The 20,172-nt window shown below is 38.0% G+C and overlaps 1 protein-coding gene across 4 annotated transcripts in view; it reads right to left on the reverse strand.

The window, feature by feature from the left end:
• The window catches only part of RYR2 (ryanodine receptor 2), a 727,449-nt gene that overhangs the window by 225,175 nt on the left and 482,102 nt on the right, over positions 1-20,172 (reverse strand). For all 4 annotated transcript variants that reach the window (XM_077894379.1, XM_077894378.1, XM_077894377.1 and 1 more), the window contains exons 30-35: positions 8,105-8,313; positions 7,284-7,636; positions 5,567-5,681; positions 4,421-4,581; positions 2,439-2,598; positions 1,778-1,864 (exon numbers count right to left, since the gene is read on the reverse strand). In XM_077894379.1, the coding sequence (XP_077750505.1) occupies positions 1,778-1,864; positions 2,439-2,598; positions 4,421-4,581; positions 5,567-5,681; positions 7,284-7,636; positions 8,105-8,313 (1,085 nt within the window). The remainder of the gene's footprint in view (positions 1-1,777; positions 1,865-2,438; positions 2,599-4,420; positions 4,582-5,566; positions 5,682-7,283; positions 7,637-8,104; positions 8,314-20,172) is intronic.

A 20,172-nucleotide genomic window follows, 5' to 3' on the forward strand; every position in this document is an offset into this window, starting at 1 on the left:
CAACTGGATTTGCTACTGACGTTGAAAAAGACTATAGATCTTAGTAAGGAGGAGAAGGTATGAGTATGATGGTCAGCAGACCCATTTGGACATATTTAATTTGAGATGTCTGTAAAACACCCAGAAGAAAATGTCAAACAGACCAACATATGAGTCAGAGTTCTAAGAAATGATCACTTTTTGATTAATTTATATATATACAATATACATATTGTGCAAATGTATGTATAAATATATAAATTTTACATATATACATATACATAAAACCATAAATATAACATATATATATAAATTTTACATATATACATATATATAAAAGCATCCAAACCTCTGGTCTTTCTCTCATTTTCAGTCCTGAATTTTCTGTAATATAGCTTTATCCATCATTTTGCTGAAATTCTTCTGGTAAGGTCACAGAAACCCTCCTAATTAATAAGAGTCGTGGATTCCTTTAGTCCATATTATATTTGTCTTTCTGTGGCTGCTGAGAATCTCATTTTACAAAGGCAAAAACTGAGCTCACACAGCTTAAGTAACATGCCCAAGGTCACCGCATCAGCACTGTAAAACCATCTACTATTTCCATCCTGATGTGTGCCTGGCATCTCAACTTTTACAATTGCAAAATCCAATTCAATTCCTTTTCCTGAATTTCAACAAGCTCTTCTGTTTGTTGTATTAGCATCCATTAGTTGTCCAAACTAAAAACAATTAATAATTCCTGATTCTTCATTCTCCTTGAGTACCTGAATCCAATTTATCAACAAATCCTATTAATCCAATTAATTGTCAAATTTTATTCATTTCTCCTCTAGAACGTCTTCATTGTCTCTCCATTAATGACTTCCACAGTTCCTACATCTTATCCCATGCAGACGAGCATCAAATTGTCAAAACCTCATTGTTACTGCCTGTTCTCATTCTTCTCCACATTGCCACCTCCACATTACTGCCAATGTATTCTTCCAAAATGGGCTTTATTATACTCAGGCCCCTGCTTCAAGTTTCCAATGGATCAACAATATGTATATAATAGGTGCCAACTTCTTAGAATAGCATTCAAGGCCTTTCCAGCATGGACTGCCTTCTATATATATATTAATCTCCAGCCACATCCTGTAAGGGGCACTAGGTTATGGTCACATTGAATTCTTTAACCTTCAGCACACTGACTCAGGTGCTTTTGCTTTCTAGTATCCTCCATCTAGAATGGCCTCCCCTATTAATAAACATATTCTGAGATCTCTTATTCAACAGTTAAGAATCAATCTGAATGACCCCTCTTCTTTTAGCTTTACCGGGCCCAACTCTTCCAAACTCCAACTTCTCTGTTCCTCCATTTCTTCCCAGAGTTACTCTACACCTGCAGTATTCTAGCACCATTATATAGCAGTTTCCTATCTTTAAACCCATTTACCAGTTAACCTGTGAGTTCAATGATTATTGAATGGTATGTTATTTGGCATTTTGGCTCTATATCAGCCTTGTTTTATTGAATAATATATTTATGGTAACCACAGAGAAACCCTTTTTTTGTTATTATTTTAATTGATTAAAAAATTATTTAAATTGTTGCAGAAATCCTTTCTAATTAATTTTGTTGCCCCAGTGACCTGAACGAGATTACAGAACTTTCAAATATGGCTCACCTTTCTTTTAAAGAATAATTTATGTGACTAATATCAGTACTAAAAAATACTGAACTCATTTAAGAAGTGACTGCTATTCCCTAATAGAAAGACCTCAAACAAAATATCAGCAATGATTTCTGTCTTACCTTTATTCTTCCCAACTCAAACTGGAAAACATTGGGACTTGTAGCTTGTGCAAACACTGCAGGAAATAATTTTGTACTTGGCTCCACCTTAAATAAACAAATGAATTTGGTCAGATTAGTCAATGATGGAACATAAAGAAAAAATATTTCATTTATAACAACTCAAGAATACTTCACAGAAGGTGACTGGACACCTGCATTCTCTCAGATAGATATTCTCTTTCAATAATGATTCAGAGTATTTAACTTCAATCCCATAAGAATATGCTTGGAGAAATGTACTGTTTCCTCCAAAAGGCACTATTACTATTCAAACAGAAGTAAGAAAGGCAGAATTAAACTCATTTCTGTTTTCATCTTCTTCTAATTTCTTTTTTTTAAGAATTTATTTACTTATTTGAGAGAGAAATAGCATGAACGGGGGGGCAGCCAGAGGAAGAGGGAGAAGCAGACTCCCCTTGAGCAAGCAGGGCCTCTATCCCATGACCTAGAGACCATGATCTGAGTGGAAATCAAGAGTGGGATGCTTAACCCACTGAGTCACCCAAGCAACCTACTGTTTTCTTCTAATTCCTAATGTACTTTTTATCTAAAATGTCTTCCTCTCATGGGGAGAAGAGGCTCTCTTTCTGGAAGCACGCTGCCGTCCCCGCCCACAGACCTGGTAGTACGTGCTCAGCTCCTTGCCATTGGCGGTGAATGTGAGCAGCCCACTGGCGGCGTCCACCACACACCCGATCTCCAGGCCATTGTTGTTGCGTCCTTGCCCAGGGCTCATGCTCTCGCCTGCACATACCATATAGCAGTTGCTGCGTTTGATGCTGAATTTCAAAAAAAAAACACATGTTCATCTTTGCACGACCACAGACAGGACAGAAAGCATGTGTATCTTGCAAACTAAACCTAAATTATGCTGCGCAAGCAACAAGCTCATGCTGTAATGGGAGAGGTGCACAATGGGCCCGATTCTGTGATTCTGAGCAGAACTCCATTGACTTGGTGGACATTCTGAATCAGGTCTTCCACGTCTCTAAATTTCACACCTAATGAAGACAGGTCAACAAGCTTGGAATCAGGTAAAAACTGACCTGCACCTTCCCTCCAAAAACTCAAACCAAACTGCACCTTGTTCTGAGGTTCAAAAAAGTTTAACTATTAAATAATCATCCAAATTTGCAATTTTCATTCTCATAGGGTTTGTTTGTTTTTTTTTTACCACTTGTTCAGGGATGAGAAGCATTCATTTCCAAGCACTATCAAAGTCCTTAGGCAAATTCTACATGAGCCATCTAGTGATTCAGTATATTTAAAATTTGGCTAAAATTATGCCCCTTTGTGGACAATTCCTGGTGATTTGTTACAAGAGAAAGAATTAGCTAGACTATGCATAAAAATCAGTGATATTAACAACAAACCCTGTTTCACCCTCACCCATACCTTTACCAGAGATGGTAATAAACCTGAGTGATTTGCGCTTTGCCTCCTTCCCTTTCCCTGCCACAACAGAGTGAATGTGTTCATAAAACTAGCAAACAAACAAACAAACAAAACAAAACAAAATCAAAGGCAGGCAAGTCAGAGGAAAGGAAAAAGAAGGCTGAGATAAAGTCAGTTTCAGAATAATCAAGTTGGCTCTGTATCTTTGCCATACTGACATAAGATTCAACAACCCTTCCCCATCCTCTATGTCTTACACTAAAATCATCTCTCAGGTATCCTATCCCTCTGTTGGGTTATTTCCTTATACTGTTGCCATCTCTGAAAATCAGGTGTGTCCTGCAAGAAAATTCCCAGAGGTGGTCTTGGGCCCCCATACTGATGTTAAGCACCCTTGACTGGAGATTTGGGCTCAGCCCACTGTCTCAAGGGCTCCAGTGTTAAGACCTGAAGGCAGGCAAGTGAGCTTCCAGTCATCAAAAATGATGGTACAGGTAGAAAAGAAAAGCAACGTTCTGGAGGACTCTTTCTATGAGACCTGTCACATCAGAGGATGCATGGGCACATAAGGTAGATGCAAATGGTCAGCTCTTCTCTTGGCTTATTCTGCAAGGAAGATAGCCTTCTTCACTTTTTTGAAGGTTTGGTTTGAGTTTGGTTTTGTTTTACAAATGAAAAAGGATGGCACAGAAAGTGTAAGTGACTTACCCAAAGCCACACAGCGAGTCAATGGCAAAGCTGAGGAAAGAACCCACTGGTTCTCAGTCTGAGTTCAAGTGTGTCCACCTGGTCTAGACTACTAGCCCATATTGTCTTCACTTTTTTCTCCCCACCACATGTACCATTCCCAAGATACATTTCAGACCACAGAGGTCTCACAGTCACCCATCCCTATATCCTAAAAAAAAGGCTAAGTACTGGTAACCCAAACTGTTAGTCACATACAGTGTTATCTGAAGGAATATATGATTATTACTCAAAAAAGAATGCACGTTCTTACTTTATAATACTTTTCACTTTTAATATACTTGGATTCCTTACTGGTTTGTAGGAGCAACAAAAAGGACACTGAAATTAATGGTTTGATGATATTGTTCCTATAAATACCATATTATCCTGGACATGAAATCCATGGGGAAAAAATACCTAGGTTTATCAACATTTTAATCAGATATCATTCATATAAAAAAATTAAGAAAAACCGACCTTTCATGCACTTTTCCCTTTTCATCTCCTAGGGTAACAGTTACTGTACGAACTCTGTCCAAGTCAAAGCCTGTATCATATTGATGGAAATCTGATGTAATCCAGCCTACCCAGACGTTTGCAGGTTCTTGGCCAGGAAAGATTCTCACTGAGTAATAGTACTGTCAAGACAGTAAAACCAAGTGTTGGCAGAGTAAGAAGAAGCAAAACTTTGATATACAATGTCTTTGAAGTGGCTAAGACTGTATTTCTTTGTTTAAAACCATTTCGCCTAAGTAAAATGTTATAGGAACAAAGAAGTGATACTGTAAGATAGGTCTTAAGACAGAGCTAAGGGAAATTAAATCAGAAATAATGGGAAAAAGAGAAAAGATTTTGTCTGAGCTAACACACTAGGTGATTTGAGGCTTTTTATATTCCTTAGTACATGTGTTTTGTGTACATCCATAGCATTCATACAAATGTATGGGTACATATATATTACACTTATGTAAAAAAAATAATTCATTTAGGCAGGTAGGCTTCAAATTCTTTAAGCTTACAGAAGCACACTAATCTATGCTAGAGTTTTTATACCTGTTACCCACCCCTGTGAATCTGCTTCACCTTTCCTATTGATAATATAGTATTTTGAGACCTTAAAATCACTTTGAAATAATCCTATTTCAAAGGCAACTAACATGTGAAAATCTAGCTCAAACATGAGGTCATTCTACAAGGACTATAACTATATATTTTTTCCATTTGGCATTTTAGGAAAAGTTGTTTGGAAAACTGTAAATGGCAGATGGCAAAATGAGACATCCAATAAATTACTTTAAATCATCTTCCTTTAGACATATCACTAAGATGAAGGATATCATATGCACTTGGAAAAATTAAGTGGAAATTTAAATATCTCCAAGAACTGGGATAGCACCATCAGGATTAAATATAGCATTAGGATATTTTGCCTAAAATAGTTCTCTTAGTACATAATATACATGAGAATATACTTATATTTTTCAAATTTTCAGTCTTAAAATATAAGCAAAAATTAATTTTAAAATAAGCTGGCTAAATAGGATGAGTGAAAATGAACTCTTTGAAATGGAGCACATAATGACTGACAAAGAGGAATAAGTGACAAATGCTGCCACCTCATACCGTGGACGTTTGCATCAAGTAATCGTAATCATCCCTATCGTCTGCAAGGACATCTTCAGTGAGTCTTGCAGAATGGCTCGTGCTGTAATCTGGCTTGGTTCTTCTAAGCAAAAATCTGAAATATAGAACAGGACTAAGAATAAGCAACATCAAAATGTTCTACTTCATTGAAACATGACCATATGATCAATTTAGTAGAATAGTTCAAAACCAGGGTGATTTTACTTCCTAGAGGGTATTTGGTACTATCTGAAGTCAGTTTGGGTTGACATAGCTGGGGGGGGTGTGCCACTGGCACCTAGTGGGTTGAAGCCAGAGATGCTACTAAATATCCTTCAATTAACAGAGCAGACTCTCACAACAAATAATTATCTGACCCAGAGTATCAATCACACCAAGTTTGAGAAATTAGGATTTAGTGCAAAAAAGGGATGCTAAAATAACTTGTTTTCTTGAATATAAAAAATACTACTTAGAGAGAATACTCTAAATTTCAACCAAGAACATAAATATAAGCATCTTAAAAACTCCTAGGAGAAAATGAAAATACTTTTAAATTATATATCTGATAAGCAGTTAATATCCAGAATATATAAAGAACTCCTACAACTCAACAACAAAGCAAATAACTCAATAAAAAAATGGGCAAAGAACCTGAAATGATATTTCTCCAAAGATGATGTACAAACAGCCTATAAACATGTGAAAAGATGCTCAATATCACTAATCATTAGGGAAATGAAAATCAAAACCACAAGAGATGGCACTTCACAGTCATTAGGATGGCCATATCAAAAAACAAAAAACAAAAACAAAAACAACCCCCCCCCAAAAAAAATGAAATTAACAAGGGATGCTAAGAAAGTAGATAAATTGAAACCCTTGTGCCCTGTTGGTGGGAATGTAAAATAGTACAGCTGCTGTGGAAAACAGTGTGAAGTTCCCTCAAAAACTTAAAAACAGAACTAGCAGGAATTCCACTTCTGGGTATATATCCAGAATAATTTGAAGAGGGCCTTGAAAATATATTCTCACATACATGTTCACAACAGCATTATTCACAATGGCCAAGAGGTAAAATCTATCCAAATGTCCATCAATGGATAAAGAGATCAACAAAATGTGTCTATACCCAGTGGGATAATATTCAGCCTTTATATAAAGGAAAGAAATTCTGACATGTGCAACAACATGGATGAACTTGAGGATATTACACCAGTGAGTTAAGTCAGTTACACACTGAAAAAAAATACAGTATGAATCCACTTTATACAGTGGTCAAATTCGTAGAAATAAAGAGCAGAACAGAAATAAAAAGCTGGTGGGGGGATGGTAAAGGAGAGTTGTTTCATGGGTACAGAGTTTCCATTATGCAAGATTAAACAGTTTTGGAGACCTGTCTTACAACAATGTGAATATACTTAACACCACTCTCAACTGTACACTTAAAAAATGGCTAAAATGATAAATTTTGTTATGTGTTTCTCATCACAATAAATAAGTGCCTTAAATAAGTTCTCTTAGTAATCTTAGGCTAGATAATTTCTGTGGTAACAAATGAGATGGCCAACAAGTTGCTTTATTGTCCTGCCGAATCCTTTACATGAAGAGGAAGAGGAGGAGGGAAGAAATGACACTGGAAAGTTCCTTGCTCTCTACTGTACTCCTCCCCACATAATAACTATATATTTAAAATCTTGTTGCAAATATCAGCGACCTTTGTTTCAGACGAGAAGGCTTTTCTTGAGCATAATCTTTGTGGTTATTAAACTCTGGTTTTGTGGCTTCCTTGTCTTTGTCAACTCGATCTGGCACGAGATGGCCATGAGCGGTCTTCATTAGAACCTCAAAGTCAGAATCTGCATCATAGTCCTCCAGATCATTCTTGGGCCCAAAGAGGCCAGTGCCTGGGAGTCCTCCTGCTACCGTCTTGGAAAAAACTTCTGCGCACTCGATGGGCATGCTCAGGCGATAGAACATGATATCGGTGCTGCTGTTCTGAGAACCAAAGGACTTCTGAGTGACCTTTAAACATGGAGAACTGTCTATGGTGCCATCTATTCTGGTCACCTAGCAAATGAAGAAGCGATAGTTCAAATTTGAATCAATGTGGTTGATCTCTTGATTCTAAAGATCTCTAATAGACATTACATCTTCAAAACCCAAACATGGCCCACACATTGCATAATTTTTTAAGTGACATGATTAAACACAGAGAGTACTGTGTTACAGATAGACTCATAGTCCTGCTTCTCATTCAAAAGACAGTTTGGGAAATTCATGATACAATTATATTTATTCAGATTGAGCCTAGGGTTGCCTATATAAACAGAGAATTACTCATTGTTAATCAGTCAGGTACTCATAAAGTACCTAAAATGAGAACCTAATGCTGTGCTCAGATTCCACTGCTATGTAACACATTAGGGCCATCTTTTTAAGTAAGCAGCAATAACAGTCCAAGTTGGAATTCCCCTGTGTTAAGACATTCCATCCCTGGTTTTTGGCAATTTTCTGAATTTTAAAGAAAAAGCAAACCTCGATATGCTCATGATTTGATGGGACCTGGAGAAACTGAGGAAGCCTCTTGCTTAACCACATGGTAATATCCCTGTTTGTGTTAACAGCAAATGGTTCATAGCCCTCTTGTAAGCCACAGATGGTGAAATATTTCAAGGTGCTGACATCCTTTCCAAAGTTCATCCTGCCCACTTGAGCCACTCCAAGGCTACAGACAGGAATGAATCCTGGGAAGAAAAAAAAAAATCAAATGTTCAGTATCGTTAGTATGACAGCCTGTTTGTATGGAATTTCTAAAAGCACAGCTCCAGAACTCTTGTCTTTGGGAAAGACGTTGGCATAAGGTAAAACAATATTTGGAGAAAAGGGACCACTGATGCTAAGTATTAAATGCAAGGGTCATAAGACCAGCATTTGATCCTAACTTATTAAATGTGGCCCCTAGAGAAAACTCTTCTTTCACCCTGGACTTCTGTAAAATAAGATAAATGCTCAGTAGCCCTTAGTCCTCCAGGGATCTTAGGGGGTACAGTAAGACAAGGCTGTCCCCATGCCACAGCCTCTTAGCTCAGGAGTACATGGGACTCCCACATAGAGGGAAGGTAAGAAAGAAGTAAATGCCAAAGTGCATTGCTCTTCAATGTAGCACAAGCCCTGGAAACATGCAAATACTGAGCACAGCCTGAGCCACAGATTTCTTTACACCTAGGAAAAAGGACTGGAGACAACATTTTTAAAAGTTTTCATTCATTTATAGCTGCTTTTCATCTTTGAGAAAAATTGTGCCACTTTTTTTCTGGGGTACACTAGATCTAAGTGTAGAAAAATAGATGTAAATAAGTAAATATTTAGAAGTAGTTGCCAAAAATCCCACTGAAACTCCTCCATTTGACCCTTTTCCTTCAATGTGACTGCCATAATAGATTAAGTAGAGCAATTCACATCTGACCTGAATAATTAAGATAAGAAATCAAAGTGTAAGTCAACAAGAAACTAAATGAAAACCAATAGCAAAAAGCAATAGAGGAGAAAACCAAAATATTTCATCAGCTAATCTAATGTGTGGCGGGATGAGTAAATTTTTCCCCCACTGAATAAAAAGGGGAAACTATTAATTCTGTTGTTTGTTTGAATTCTTTGGAATCCACTATGTTTAGCAAGGGGCTGAGATGAAATTTTTCAGTGTGGGGAGATGCTTATGTACTCTTCATTTCCTTCTAGAATATTTTACACAGAAATTCAGGTAGTCAGCATAATAAATAATGTATTGGAATACAGGCTGCAGAGTAGAAGATCTAATTTACAGATCAAAAAGGCAGTGGGTCCTAAGAATAAGCTAGCAATTGCTTACCATTAGGATTTCCATTTCTTCCCTTATTGAAATTAGTGACAATAAAAGCAATACATGACCCTTAAAATAACATGAGACAGTAAAAACCACATCCTATGATTCATAATGATTTCACTCAGTTTGTATTCATCGATACATACCCAAATAAATGGTTGTAGAACAGTGCTACCGACCAGGAAGCAAGATCACACCCAGCTGTGTTCAAGGAAGTGCGAATGATGAATTTCTAGTTAAAACTAAAACCCACAGCTGCATCTGCAGCTGTGACAGCTCCTGAAGCAGCAGTCAAGGGAAATTGTTTTAAATAAGTGTCCCCAAAGGAATCAAAGGAAAGGATTGGATAAATACAATAGATCTGAAGTAGCTTAAGCCACATTTGCATAAACTGGCATATCAAACATCCATTTTACATAAACTAAGGGATACCAAGATAGAAACATCTCAGATTGTAAACACTTATTATTTCTGAGGCACTTTACATGTAGAAGGAATCCCTATCTTATAAGTGAAGCTATAAATACTTGCACAGTAGATCTTTGGGAGTTTGTTACACTACTATCTAAACTTTTCTGTGTTTGAAATATTTTCATTCAAAAAAAAACCCCAAGTGGGCAGCCCGGTGGCTCAGCAGGTTAGCACCGCCTTCAGCCCAGAGCGTAATCCTGGAGACCCAGGATTAAGTCCCACGTCAGGGTCCCTGCGTGGAGACTGCTTCTCCTCTACCTCTCTCTCTCTCTCTCTCTCTCTCATAAATAAATAAATAAATAAATAAATAAATAAATAAATAAATCTTTAAAAAAAAGTAACTTGCACACAAAGATTCATGTGATTTGTTTCTAAAGCTGGAAATATTATTTATTTTTAAAGCTCGGAAACCATCAGAAATCTTTTTATTAACAAAGAATGGGAAAAAAGTTACAGAATGAAAAAAAGATACAGAATGGTAGAATTTTTGACACTTTCTGTTCTTTTCCTGTCTCTCAATTTAACGAATTTTCTTCATTGAGTGTGTATTTTAATATGAAAGCAAGTGACAGCCTTTGTAAAAATAAACTATTCATTTAATAAACTGGAGAACCAGAATATACCAACCTCTTTCTCATACAGAAATGTGTAAGAGCAATGTGAATATAAAGTAGTCAAGCAAGGTCAGCTTGTTGAAGCTCAAGCTGCTGAATGTGTGGTGAGTTCAATACCAGAAATCTTGCCAATAAAATTAAATTTAAAAAAAATTAAAAAAAATAATAAATAAATTAGTATAAAATCTATGGAGATCATTTTAGTAATTAATATGCATTAAGACACTTTCAACCATTTATTTCCTTATCCAATAAATACTTATGAGCACCTGCCATGTGTCAGAAACTGGAAACAATAGTTGACTAAGACAGAGACATCAGCCCAAATGTTCTCACAGTCTAATGAGGGGGAAAGAAAGGTAAAGAAGTTAGAACTCCTGAGTCATCTACAGAGAGGGGTGGTAAGAGCAGAGGAAGAAGACAGAGGTGAATTCAGGGAGGTTCCTTAGAGGAGTTATCTTCTGAAATGGCAAATGGGTTTAGGTCCGATGACATGGCTAAGATCACACGGTTTCAAGTCTGAGAGACCTGCATTAAAATCTCAGTTCCAGGGCACCTGGGTGGCTCAGTGGTTGAGCATTTGCCTTTGGCTCAGGTCATGATTCCAGGGTCCTGGGATCAAGTCCCACAATGGGCTCCCCACAGGGAGCCTGCTTTTCCCTTTGCCTGTGTCTCTGCTTCTCTCTGGGTCTCTCATGAGCAAATAAATAAAAAATAAAATAAAATCTCAGTTCTACCACTTCTCAGCTATTTGACCTTTGACCAGCTACTTAAATTCTTTAAGCTCTAATCCTTTCTTCTGTAACATCTACTCCATGGGATTATGGTTTTAAAAATGAGATCCTCTGTGGATGGTGCTTAAAACCTGGCGCTCAGTGAACAAAATTTTAAAATGGGGGGGAGGGTAAAAGAAACTAAATATTCACAATGAAAGAATGGATAATTATGATATATGCACAAAATTAAGTATGTGTGGGCATGAAATAATCATGTTTAGTACTACTCTGAATATAACTGCAGAGAGAGAGAAAACCAATATAGCAAAATAGAAACAAGTGGTGAGTCCAAGTGAAGGGTAAACAGGTGTTCATCGCACTGTTCTTACACTTTTCTGAAAGGCTATTTCTCAAAATATAAAATTGGTTAAAAACAATAAAAAAACTTCTTTAAATGTGTTCTAGCTTGAAACAACATTTATAATACTAACTTTAAAAAGTAGCTGGAGAAAATTATTTTCACATTTCAAGGCTTTAAATGGAAGAAATAATACATTAAAGTCAAATTTCAGCAAAGCAAAAAAAAAGTCAAAGTTGTCTCTGGATAATGAGAATATATATATATTTTACCCATTTTCATTATACTCCTTGGTATTTTCCAAATATTTGACCAGAATTTATTACTTTTTGATATATAAATAGATGTAATTTTTCATTAGTTTAAAGTAAATACACACTTGTACATGGTATTTTTACTGTTTTCCTGTTTTAGTTCCCTTTAAAGAATGTATTCATGACAGTGCATCCATAAGTAGAAATGGGCATATGGTTTCTTCCTCTTTTTAATTTAGATGAAGTAGAACTTAATAAAAGTTAAATCACACTGTGACTTCTGAAGATGCAATTTTGTTTTGTTTTGTTTGTAGAGAGGGAGAGTGAGAGAGAATGCTAGCCTGGGGGAAGAAGGGGGAGAGAGAGAAAGAGAGAGAGAGAGAGCGAGCACTAGCCAGGAGGGGGATGAGGTGTAGAAGGAGAGAGAGATCTTAAGCAGACTCTATGTCCAGTGTGGAGCCTGACACAGGGCTTTCTCTCACAACCCTGAGATCATGACCTGAACCCAAATCAAGAATCAGCCATTTAACTGACTGTTCCACCCAGGTGGCTCTGAAGACACAGCTTTTATAACTGCTGTGATAATAAGACAACCAATATTTCTAAAAATTACATGCTTTTATTTTTATTTTTTTAAGATTTTATTTATTTAAGAGAGAGAGAGAGAGAGAGAGACAGAAATAGAAAGAGATAGCACAAGTGGGGAAGAGAGGGAGAAGCAGGCTCCCCGTTGAGCAGGGAGGCCCATGTGGGGCTTGATCCCAGGATTCTGAGATCATGACCTAAGCCAAAGGCAAACACTTAATGACTGAGCTACCCAGGAGCTCAAATTGGATGTTTTTAAGTTAGCATATCCAAAGCGGGAACGAATGGATGGCCATGACAACAGAGCACAGAGTGGAGAGAAACTATAGATACTTCTCAGTCACCTGACAGAAGGGTCAGGCCTCACCCACTTGCAGCTATTGGAAAAGTACTTGCCAATAAAGGTTCAGACAATGGATGACATGCCCATCGAACGAGGCCCCCTAGTAGTGGCTGATGGTCTCTGAGTGATTTTATCCAGTGCTCCTCTCACTGAACATTAACAACCATTCATTGAGATTGGAATCATTATTATCACTTTCCAGACGTGGCAATCAACACTGTAGCTTAAATCGCCTGCTCACAATTTAAGTGGCCAGAAAAGAAATCCAGGCCTGCCAGATCCTAAGGTCCATGCTTTAAGCCAGGACAATAAATAATCAGATCTTAGGTTCTGTAGGCCAAATAGCCTGAAGAAACTACTCAAACCTGATCTGAAGTGCAAAAGTGGCCATATAAATAAATGAATGAGTGTGACTGTATACCAATAAAACTTTATTTAAAAAAACAGGTGGCAAGCTGGATCTGCTTCAGGCCTTAGGGTGCCAATCCCTGCTGCTCTAAGTTACTATTCAACATTGTCTCCTTATAGTACCAGGTCCTACCACTCAACAAATATTTAGTGAGCACCTACCATGAACTAATATTTAGTGAGCACCTAGCCAAGAACTATTCTTGGCTAGGGATACAGCTGTGAACAGAATGGAAAAGAGTCCCTTTCTGGAGCTTATCTTTGTGTAGGCATAACAAGTAAATATATACAGTTATAGATAGGTAGATAGATAGATAGATAGACAGACAGACAAAGTCAGGAAATAATTAGTGCTATCAAGACTCACAGGATGTTTGCCATAAATTAAAGATGGGTTGATAAATGACATTACTCTTAATAATTGCCCATAGCAAAACATGGTATTGAAGTTCAAATTCTTTATGAGTTTGAAATAAGCTGGACACACACATATTCTAATACAAGAAAAAAGATTTCCACAAATTCAGGCATATACCCTAGCATAAGTAAAATTTTGGTCCTACCTTCCTGTGTTTTGGGTTCTCCATCTTCTATTCCAGTTACCTTAACTGACACCCTGCAAATAACAAAGCCTGATGATATCTAAGGGAAGTTTTCTTCCCAACAGTGAGATCTTAAATTAGTACACATGAGTCCAATTGGTTTCTTGGGGCTGAGCCAGACCCACCCTTGCCATTTGTAAATCTGTTAAAACAGTAGCTACAACGTATGGTTAAACTGCTTCCTCCAACAAAAGACAGATGGCTTCAGCAAATTTTAACTTTACCCACTGATGAGCCTCCCTGCTCTGGAGCAGAGGGGTGTGTGACAAGTGTGTAAGTCCAGCAAAGGAACTGGCAGTCACAGGATGTGGGGGTGTGATGCAGGCGTGAAATCTGTGGCGGGGGCTAAATTGAAAGAAGATGAAGCTGATCACAAGCGTACCAGCTTGTTGTAAGAACATACAGTTTCAGACCTCAAATTTCTGAACTACAGATATGAATCCAGATTTATAACAAAAACCAAATGGCCAGAAGCAGTAAAAATGGCCAATATTAGACTACCATGTAAATTTGAATTATTTGATCAAAAGGAAGGGTAACACTTAATAGTGGCTTAGTATATGCCAGATAATATATAAACACTTTCCCATTTATTATAAAATATTAGCCTCATTTTTCAAGATGAGGAAACAAGATGTTAAGTCATTTGTCTAAGATCCTATAGCTAGTTAAATGGGAAGCAAGACTTTGAATCAACAATGCAAAAGGGAGAAAAAAACAGAAACAAGACACACTTGCCTTAGATTTTTGGGATCTTTATTTTATTATTTTTTTTAAAGATTTTATTTATTTATTCATGAGAGACAGAGAGGCAGAGACAAGGGCAGAGGGAGAAGCAGGCTCCTCACAGGGAGCCTGATGCGGGACTTGATCAGATGGATCAAGATGGATCCAGATGGATCATGCCCTGAGCCAAAGGCAGACACTTAACCACTGAGCCATCCCGAATTTCTGTGATCTTTAGAACTGGAAGGGGCATAAAGAGATCATTTCCAGCTAGAGCTTTGAATTTCAAGGAAATGAAAACGGAGAGGCTATTTGCCCAAAGTCATACAAGAAGAATTATTTTCAGAATTGGGTCTAGAACCCAGGGCTTAAGACAAGAAATCTGCTACTTCTATTCCACTTTGGCTTAGAAAATGAATAAATACGCTAAGTGAGGACATCAAGAATTTACTATGTTTCAAGTGCATCTTTAGTGCAGACACTTTGTTAGACAAACTTTGGCACAATAGTGACATCCCCATATTTTCTTCCTGGCTCATGGTTGATTTCAGATAATCAAGATCAGTAGGAAAGTTTATTTTTGATCCTGAATACTGTTAAGTGTCCTCTTTTCATCAACATATACAATGTCGATGTCAATTAACTGGTCAGTTTAACCTAAGCAGAGTTTGGTCTTCACTGAATTCATCAATCATTTCAAAATGAATTTCCCCAAATAACATGTTTAGAAAATATACATGTGAATCAAAAGATAGAAATTAGATAATCTGGAATTTAAATAATCAAAATAAAAATCCTCCTCATTTGTTAAATTTATACATATTTAAGAGCTTTATTCCTGGAAAAGTCCAAAGAATTTCTAGGATCCCTCTTTCTGATTCTAGACAAAATTATGAAACTGAGTATGCTAGTTACCAACATCTTCATACTCTAGAATTTGTCTTCCACTTTAAAACTAATTGCCTTTGTCTTCACTCAAAATATCAAGTGTCCCAACACAATTTTGGGGCTGTTTGGATGGCCCACTGCAGTGACTCACAAGTCCTGACTTCGTCTCCCAACAAATGTTCATTTTTAATTAGGGAGATCCGTAGTAAGTTACTGTCCTAGGTGTGATACAGACCTGCACCTGAGGCCTGTGGGATGCAGACCTGTGCCTGAGGTCTATATCAATGGCAGGTTTTGTAGCGTGACACTAGTGACAGAAAGGACAGATGTTATGGAGGAACTGGAAGCAGGGATCTGGGATGCTGCAGTCCTTCTACTCTTAAGTTCATGTCATGTTGAAAATCTTCTAAATCTTTATTCAGTAAGTGGTTAAACTGTTGCAACATTTCAACTGAGCATAAGAAAAGTGTATTAGTCTGATAGTTCCAGATTTTTGTTTGCTTCCTTCTTTCTTTTTAAAGGTAGCGTGATAAAATTAGTAATGGAAAGTTATGCTTTCCTCTCTTTCTCCTTAGAGGGCTTTTCAGCCTGAAGCTATGCAGTTATTTTAATTACAACAATCTTCATCTGTTTTGCTCCTGTAGAAAGGAATTCTATGTGGTCTCAGCTCCAGGAACTCCATTGTGCTCTTTGTCCTTCCAGGTGGCAGGCAGAGCTTCAAAAGCATCATTTCTGGATTTATATCATTACGGATTTAGAAACTGAGGGCCCTGAGCTGATCTTTACTTACAGAACAGCCAAAAAGGTGAAAAAAGCTCCAGTGTGATGAGGCATTTATACAACACAAGACACATACTTACAGCCAACTGTGTAAGACGCGGGTAATCTCCAGACAAAATAACTATCCTTTCACCATATGGCAAGATTTTAAATGACTCTCTTCCTTACTTTAAATCAAGGGTATGATTAGCTCGTCAAAATACTGGTAACAAGAGGCTCCACACTTAAGAGTAAAACTAGATGGCTCAGTGGGTTGGGCACCTGCCTTCAGCTCAGGTCATGATCCCAGATTCCTGGGATCAAGCCCCACATCAGCCTCTCACTCATTAGAGAGCTGGCTTCTCCCTCTCCCTCTGCTTGCTGCTGTGTCTACTGGTGCTCCTCTCTCTGTCAAATAAATAAATAAAATCTTAAAAAAAAATAGTAAATGAAGAGTAGTACAAGGTTAGCAGGGGACATGTGTGGAGGGGGCAATGTATTAGTTTCCTAGACCTGCCATAACAAAATACCACAGACCAGGTGGGTTAAACAACAGAAATTTATTTTCACATTTCTGCATTTCTGGAGACAAAGAGTCCAATATCAGGGTGTCCACAGGTTTGGTTTTTCTCCGGAAATCTCTCTTCCTGGCTAGTGTCTTTTTTTTTTTTTTTAAGATTTTATTTATTTATTTATTCATGAAAGACAGACAGAGAGAGAGAGAGAGAGGCAGAGGGAGAAGCAGGCCCCATGCAGGGAGCCCGACGTGGGACTCAATCCCGGGTATCCAGGATCAGGCCCAAGGCCGAAGGTGGCGCTAAACTGCTGAGCCCCCCAGGCTGCCCAGTGTCCCTGTCTTATAAGGACCAGTCGTCCCAGATTAGGACCTGACCCTCATGAGCTCATCTAACTAATTATTTCTTTAAAGGCCCAAATACAGGCATTTCAGGGGGTTAGGGCTTCAACATATGAATATGCGTGGGGGCACAATTCAGTCTAAAACACATGAGACAGAGCCATGGCTGAGTTCAGAATGCTGTATTTGCCAGCAGACACATCTCTGAAGCCATGCTTGCTGAGCCCCAAGGAACCCCGAAGGAACCCCTGGATTAGAAGAATCTGAACTCTAGGAAGAATTTTGTTTAATACTCATACAAGGCATTTCTTCCTCCTCCTCCTCCTCCTCCTCCTCCTTTTCTTCTTCTTCTTCTTCTTTTCTTCTTCTTCCTCTTCTTCTTCTTCTTCTTTTAAGTAAGCATAGCTGATTTTTCATATGCTTCAGGAGGTGGCAAACCCCAGCAGAAGTATGACATATATTCATCTTCATAGTAGTAGGAATTGGTTCATATGACATAGATTCTTCTTTCAAATACATGTGGGACACAAGTTATGTATTAGAGAAAATTCTATGCACCATCAATACGTCAGGTAAATATCTTACCATTTGCATGTTTTCACCATTGTTTGTCTTTCTTTTTTGCTTTATTGTTGCTATTTTGCTTTGATTTGCTTCCATTTATATTTTTCTTTACATTTAGATTTTGTGAAGGAATCTGAAATGTATAGTATATGACAATGAAGAAAGTGACTGTGTAAAGCTGGTAAATGATCAAACTAAAGAGCAAATAAAGAAGGGAATGGCTTTTAAATTAGGGTATAACTATGTTTACTATTGACATAATTTTAGGGGATCTGCTATTGCTGTAGTATAATCTGCTATTGCTGAGGTTTAATTTGAAGGTTTGGGGATGTATTCATATTTTTCCTTATTGAAATCAATGATAATTAGTTTTTGATCTATGGAAATTTGCCCTAGGAGTATGCTTTTAATAAATTGTCCTCATAAGGCAGAGAAGAGGGCATGGGACAAATAAAAAATACAGCTTATGGGGTGCCTGGGTGGCTCAGTGGTTGAGTGTCTGTCTTCTGCTCAGGTTGTGATCCCAGGGTCCTGGGATAGAATCCTGCATTGGGCTCCCTGTGGGGAGCCTACTTCTCCCTTTGCCTATGTCTGTGTCTCTCATGGATAAATAAATAAAATCTTTAAAAAATACAATTTGCTAGGAACTGGTATTTGGGACTAAGATTCTGATTTTTTTTTTAAATTGGGGCACTGGGTTACATCATGTGTGAACCACAAGATTTCCTTCAGTTTCTCCAGAGATCTAGAGAAAAAGGCACTGGTTAGTCTTCCTGGCTTCCTTCCTCTAGGCTAATAACCAAATCTCAGGCTTTGAGATTTTGCCATTCTGAGGGTATTAAAAAGCAAGAGATAAGCCCAACCAGAAGCTCACCAAGGAAAAGGTCATTTCTCCTTGAGGCCTGGAGCAGCTCTGGGCATTTGATGAAGGGCTCTTCCCTCCCTGAGGTGGCCTCAGACTGACCCTAAGAATGGAGGACAAATTCTGAGGGGGGATAAAACATGCCCCCATTCCCACTACCTCACCAAAACCTCAGAATGGGAGAAGAGATTTCAATGAGATAAACCTCCCCTAAAGGGGTGATGCATCCTTAGAAATCTTTTTGAAAAGCATTCACTTGTGTAGACCTATGTTAGAACATGGACAGGAGACCTCTCCCCAGAGATAGGATTCCAGAGAAGGAAGCAACAAGAGGTACCAAGGTAACACACAGGACACAAGGCAACCAAATATTAGGGAGTTGAGGAAGATGGAGAAAAGCAAAGCAAAGAAACTTGGGACTGTGGAAAGATGAAGTCATTCATTTCACTTAGAGGGCTCCTCTGTAAACATAAGGCACTGTGCTCAAAACACACAGGCTGTTATTATTCCTTATACCCATACCCATATTTTCTCTGCTGTAAATGGAAAAATTCTTCTTGGTTGCTTGTGCTGGGGATCACACCCACTTCACTTTATCAGGAACTTCTGTTAATCATCTCCCAGACTTATACCATCAATTTCTCCCTCTCTACTAGATCATTCCCCAAAGAGTTACAGGCATGCTCATGAATCTCTTATTTTTTAAGAATCTCAAGTGCATAGAAGTGGAAGGTGGATTAATTAGAAATTGTTATTCCTGACATACTCTTATCATGACCTGCTTTGGCTTTGTTCTTTGGCTGAACCTTTTTAGACACTATAAAGCATCTGCTAACCCACTACCCAAAGGAAAAACTAGAGCCTTAACAATAGCCTGCATCTAACCCTATAATTCTGATTTTCCCATTTCCCTGCCTCCTTCCACCTGAAGAAACAATCACCCCAAATCCTAAAATCAGCACTCTCTTACTCTCTCTATATGCACTTTAAAAATATACTTTGAAAGTTTTGGTTGTTGACAATTTTTACAAAAATAACATGCTGAATTATCCTTGCATTCGTTTCCTATTGCTTTTGTAACAAAACACCACAAATTTAGTGGCTTAAAACAAAACCAATTTATAAGCTTGTATTTCTTAAGGCTAGAAGTCCAAAATGGACTTTACTGGGCTACAAAGTGTCCACAGGGCTTGTATTCCTTCTAGTGACTCTGGACTCTGGGAAGAATCTGTTCCCTGCCCTTTCTAGCTTCTAGTGGCTTCCTACCTTCCCTGACTCCTGACCCTTTACTCCTTCAAAACCAGCATCTTCAAATCTCTCCTTCTCTCTCTCCTGCCCCCTCTAACTTCTACCTCCCTCTAGAAAGGACCTTTGTCATTACATTGGAACCATCCAGAGAAAAAACAAGAGAATCTTCCAAACTCAAGATTCTTATCTTAAACATATCTGCAAAATCCCTTTGCCACATAAGGTAATCTATTGAAAGGCTTTAGGGAATAGGACAAGGACATCTTTTTGAGGCACTGTCTTTGCCTACCATAGTTACCTTTTAGGACTTAACTTCTCTCCTTGAAATATTCCTAATCCACTTATCACTTTAGCTTCCCACTTTACTCACCCACTCTCCTGCAAGTGTGCATTGGATGGCTTCCTGGCCTTGGCTACTGTGAGCAGTGTTCCTATGAACATTCTTATTCATGCCTCCTGCTGTAGAGATATATAAAGGTCATTGGGA

The sequence above is a fragment of the Canis aureus genome, chromosome 4 (genome assembly GCF_053574225.1).
Source record: "Canis aureus isolate CA01 chromosome 4, VMU_Caureus_v.1.0, whole genome shotgun sequence".
Taxonomy (NCBI): domain Eukaryota; kingdom Metazoa; phylum Chordata; class Mammalia; order Carnivora; family Canidae; genus Canis; species Canis aureus.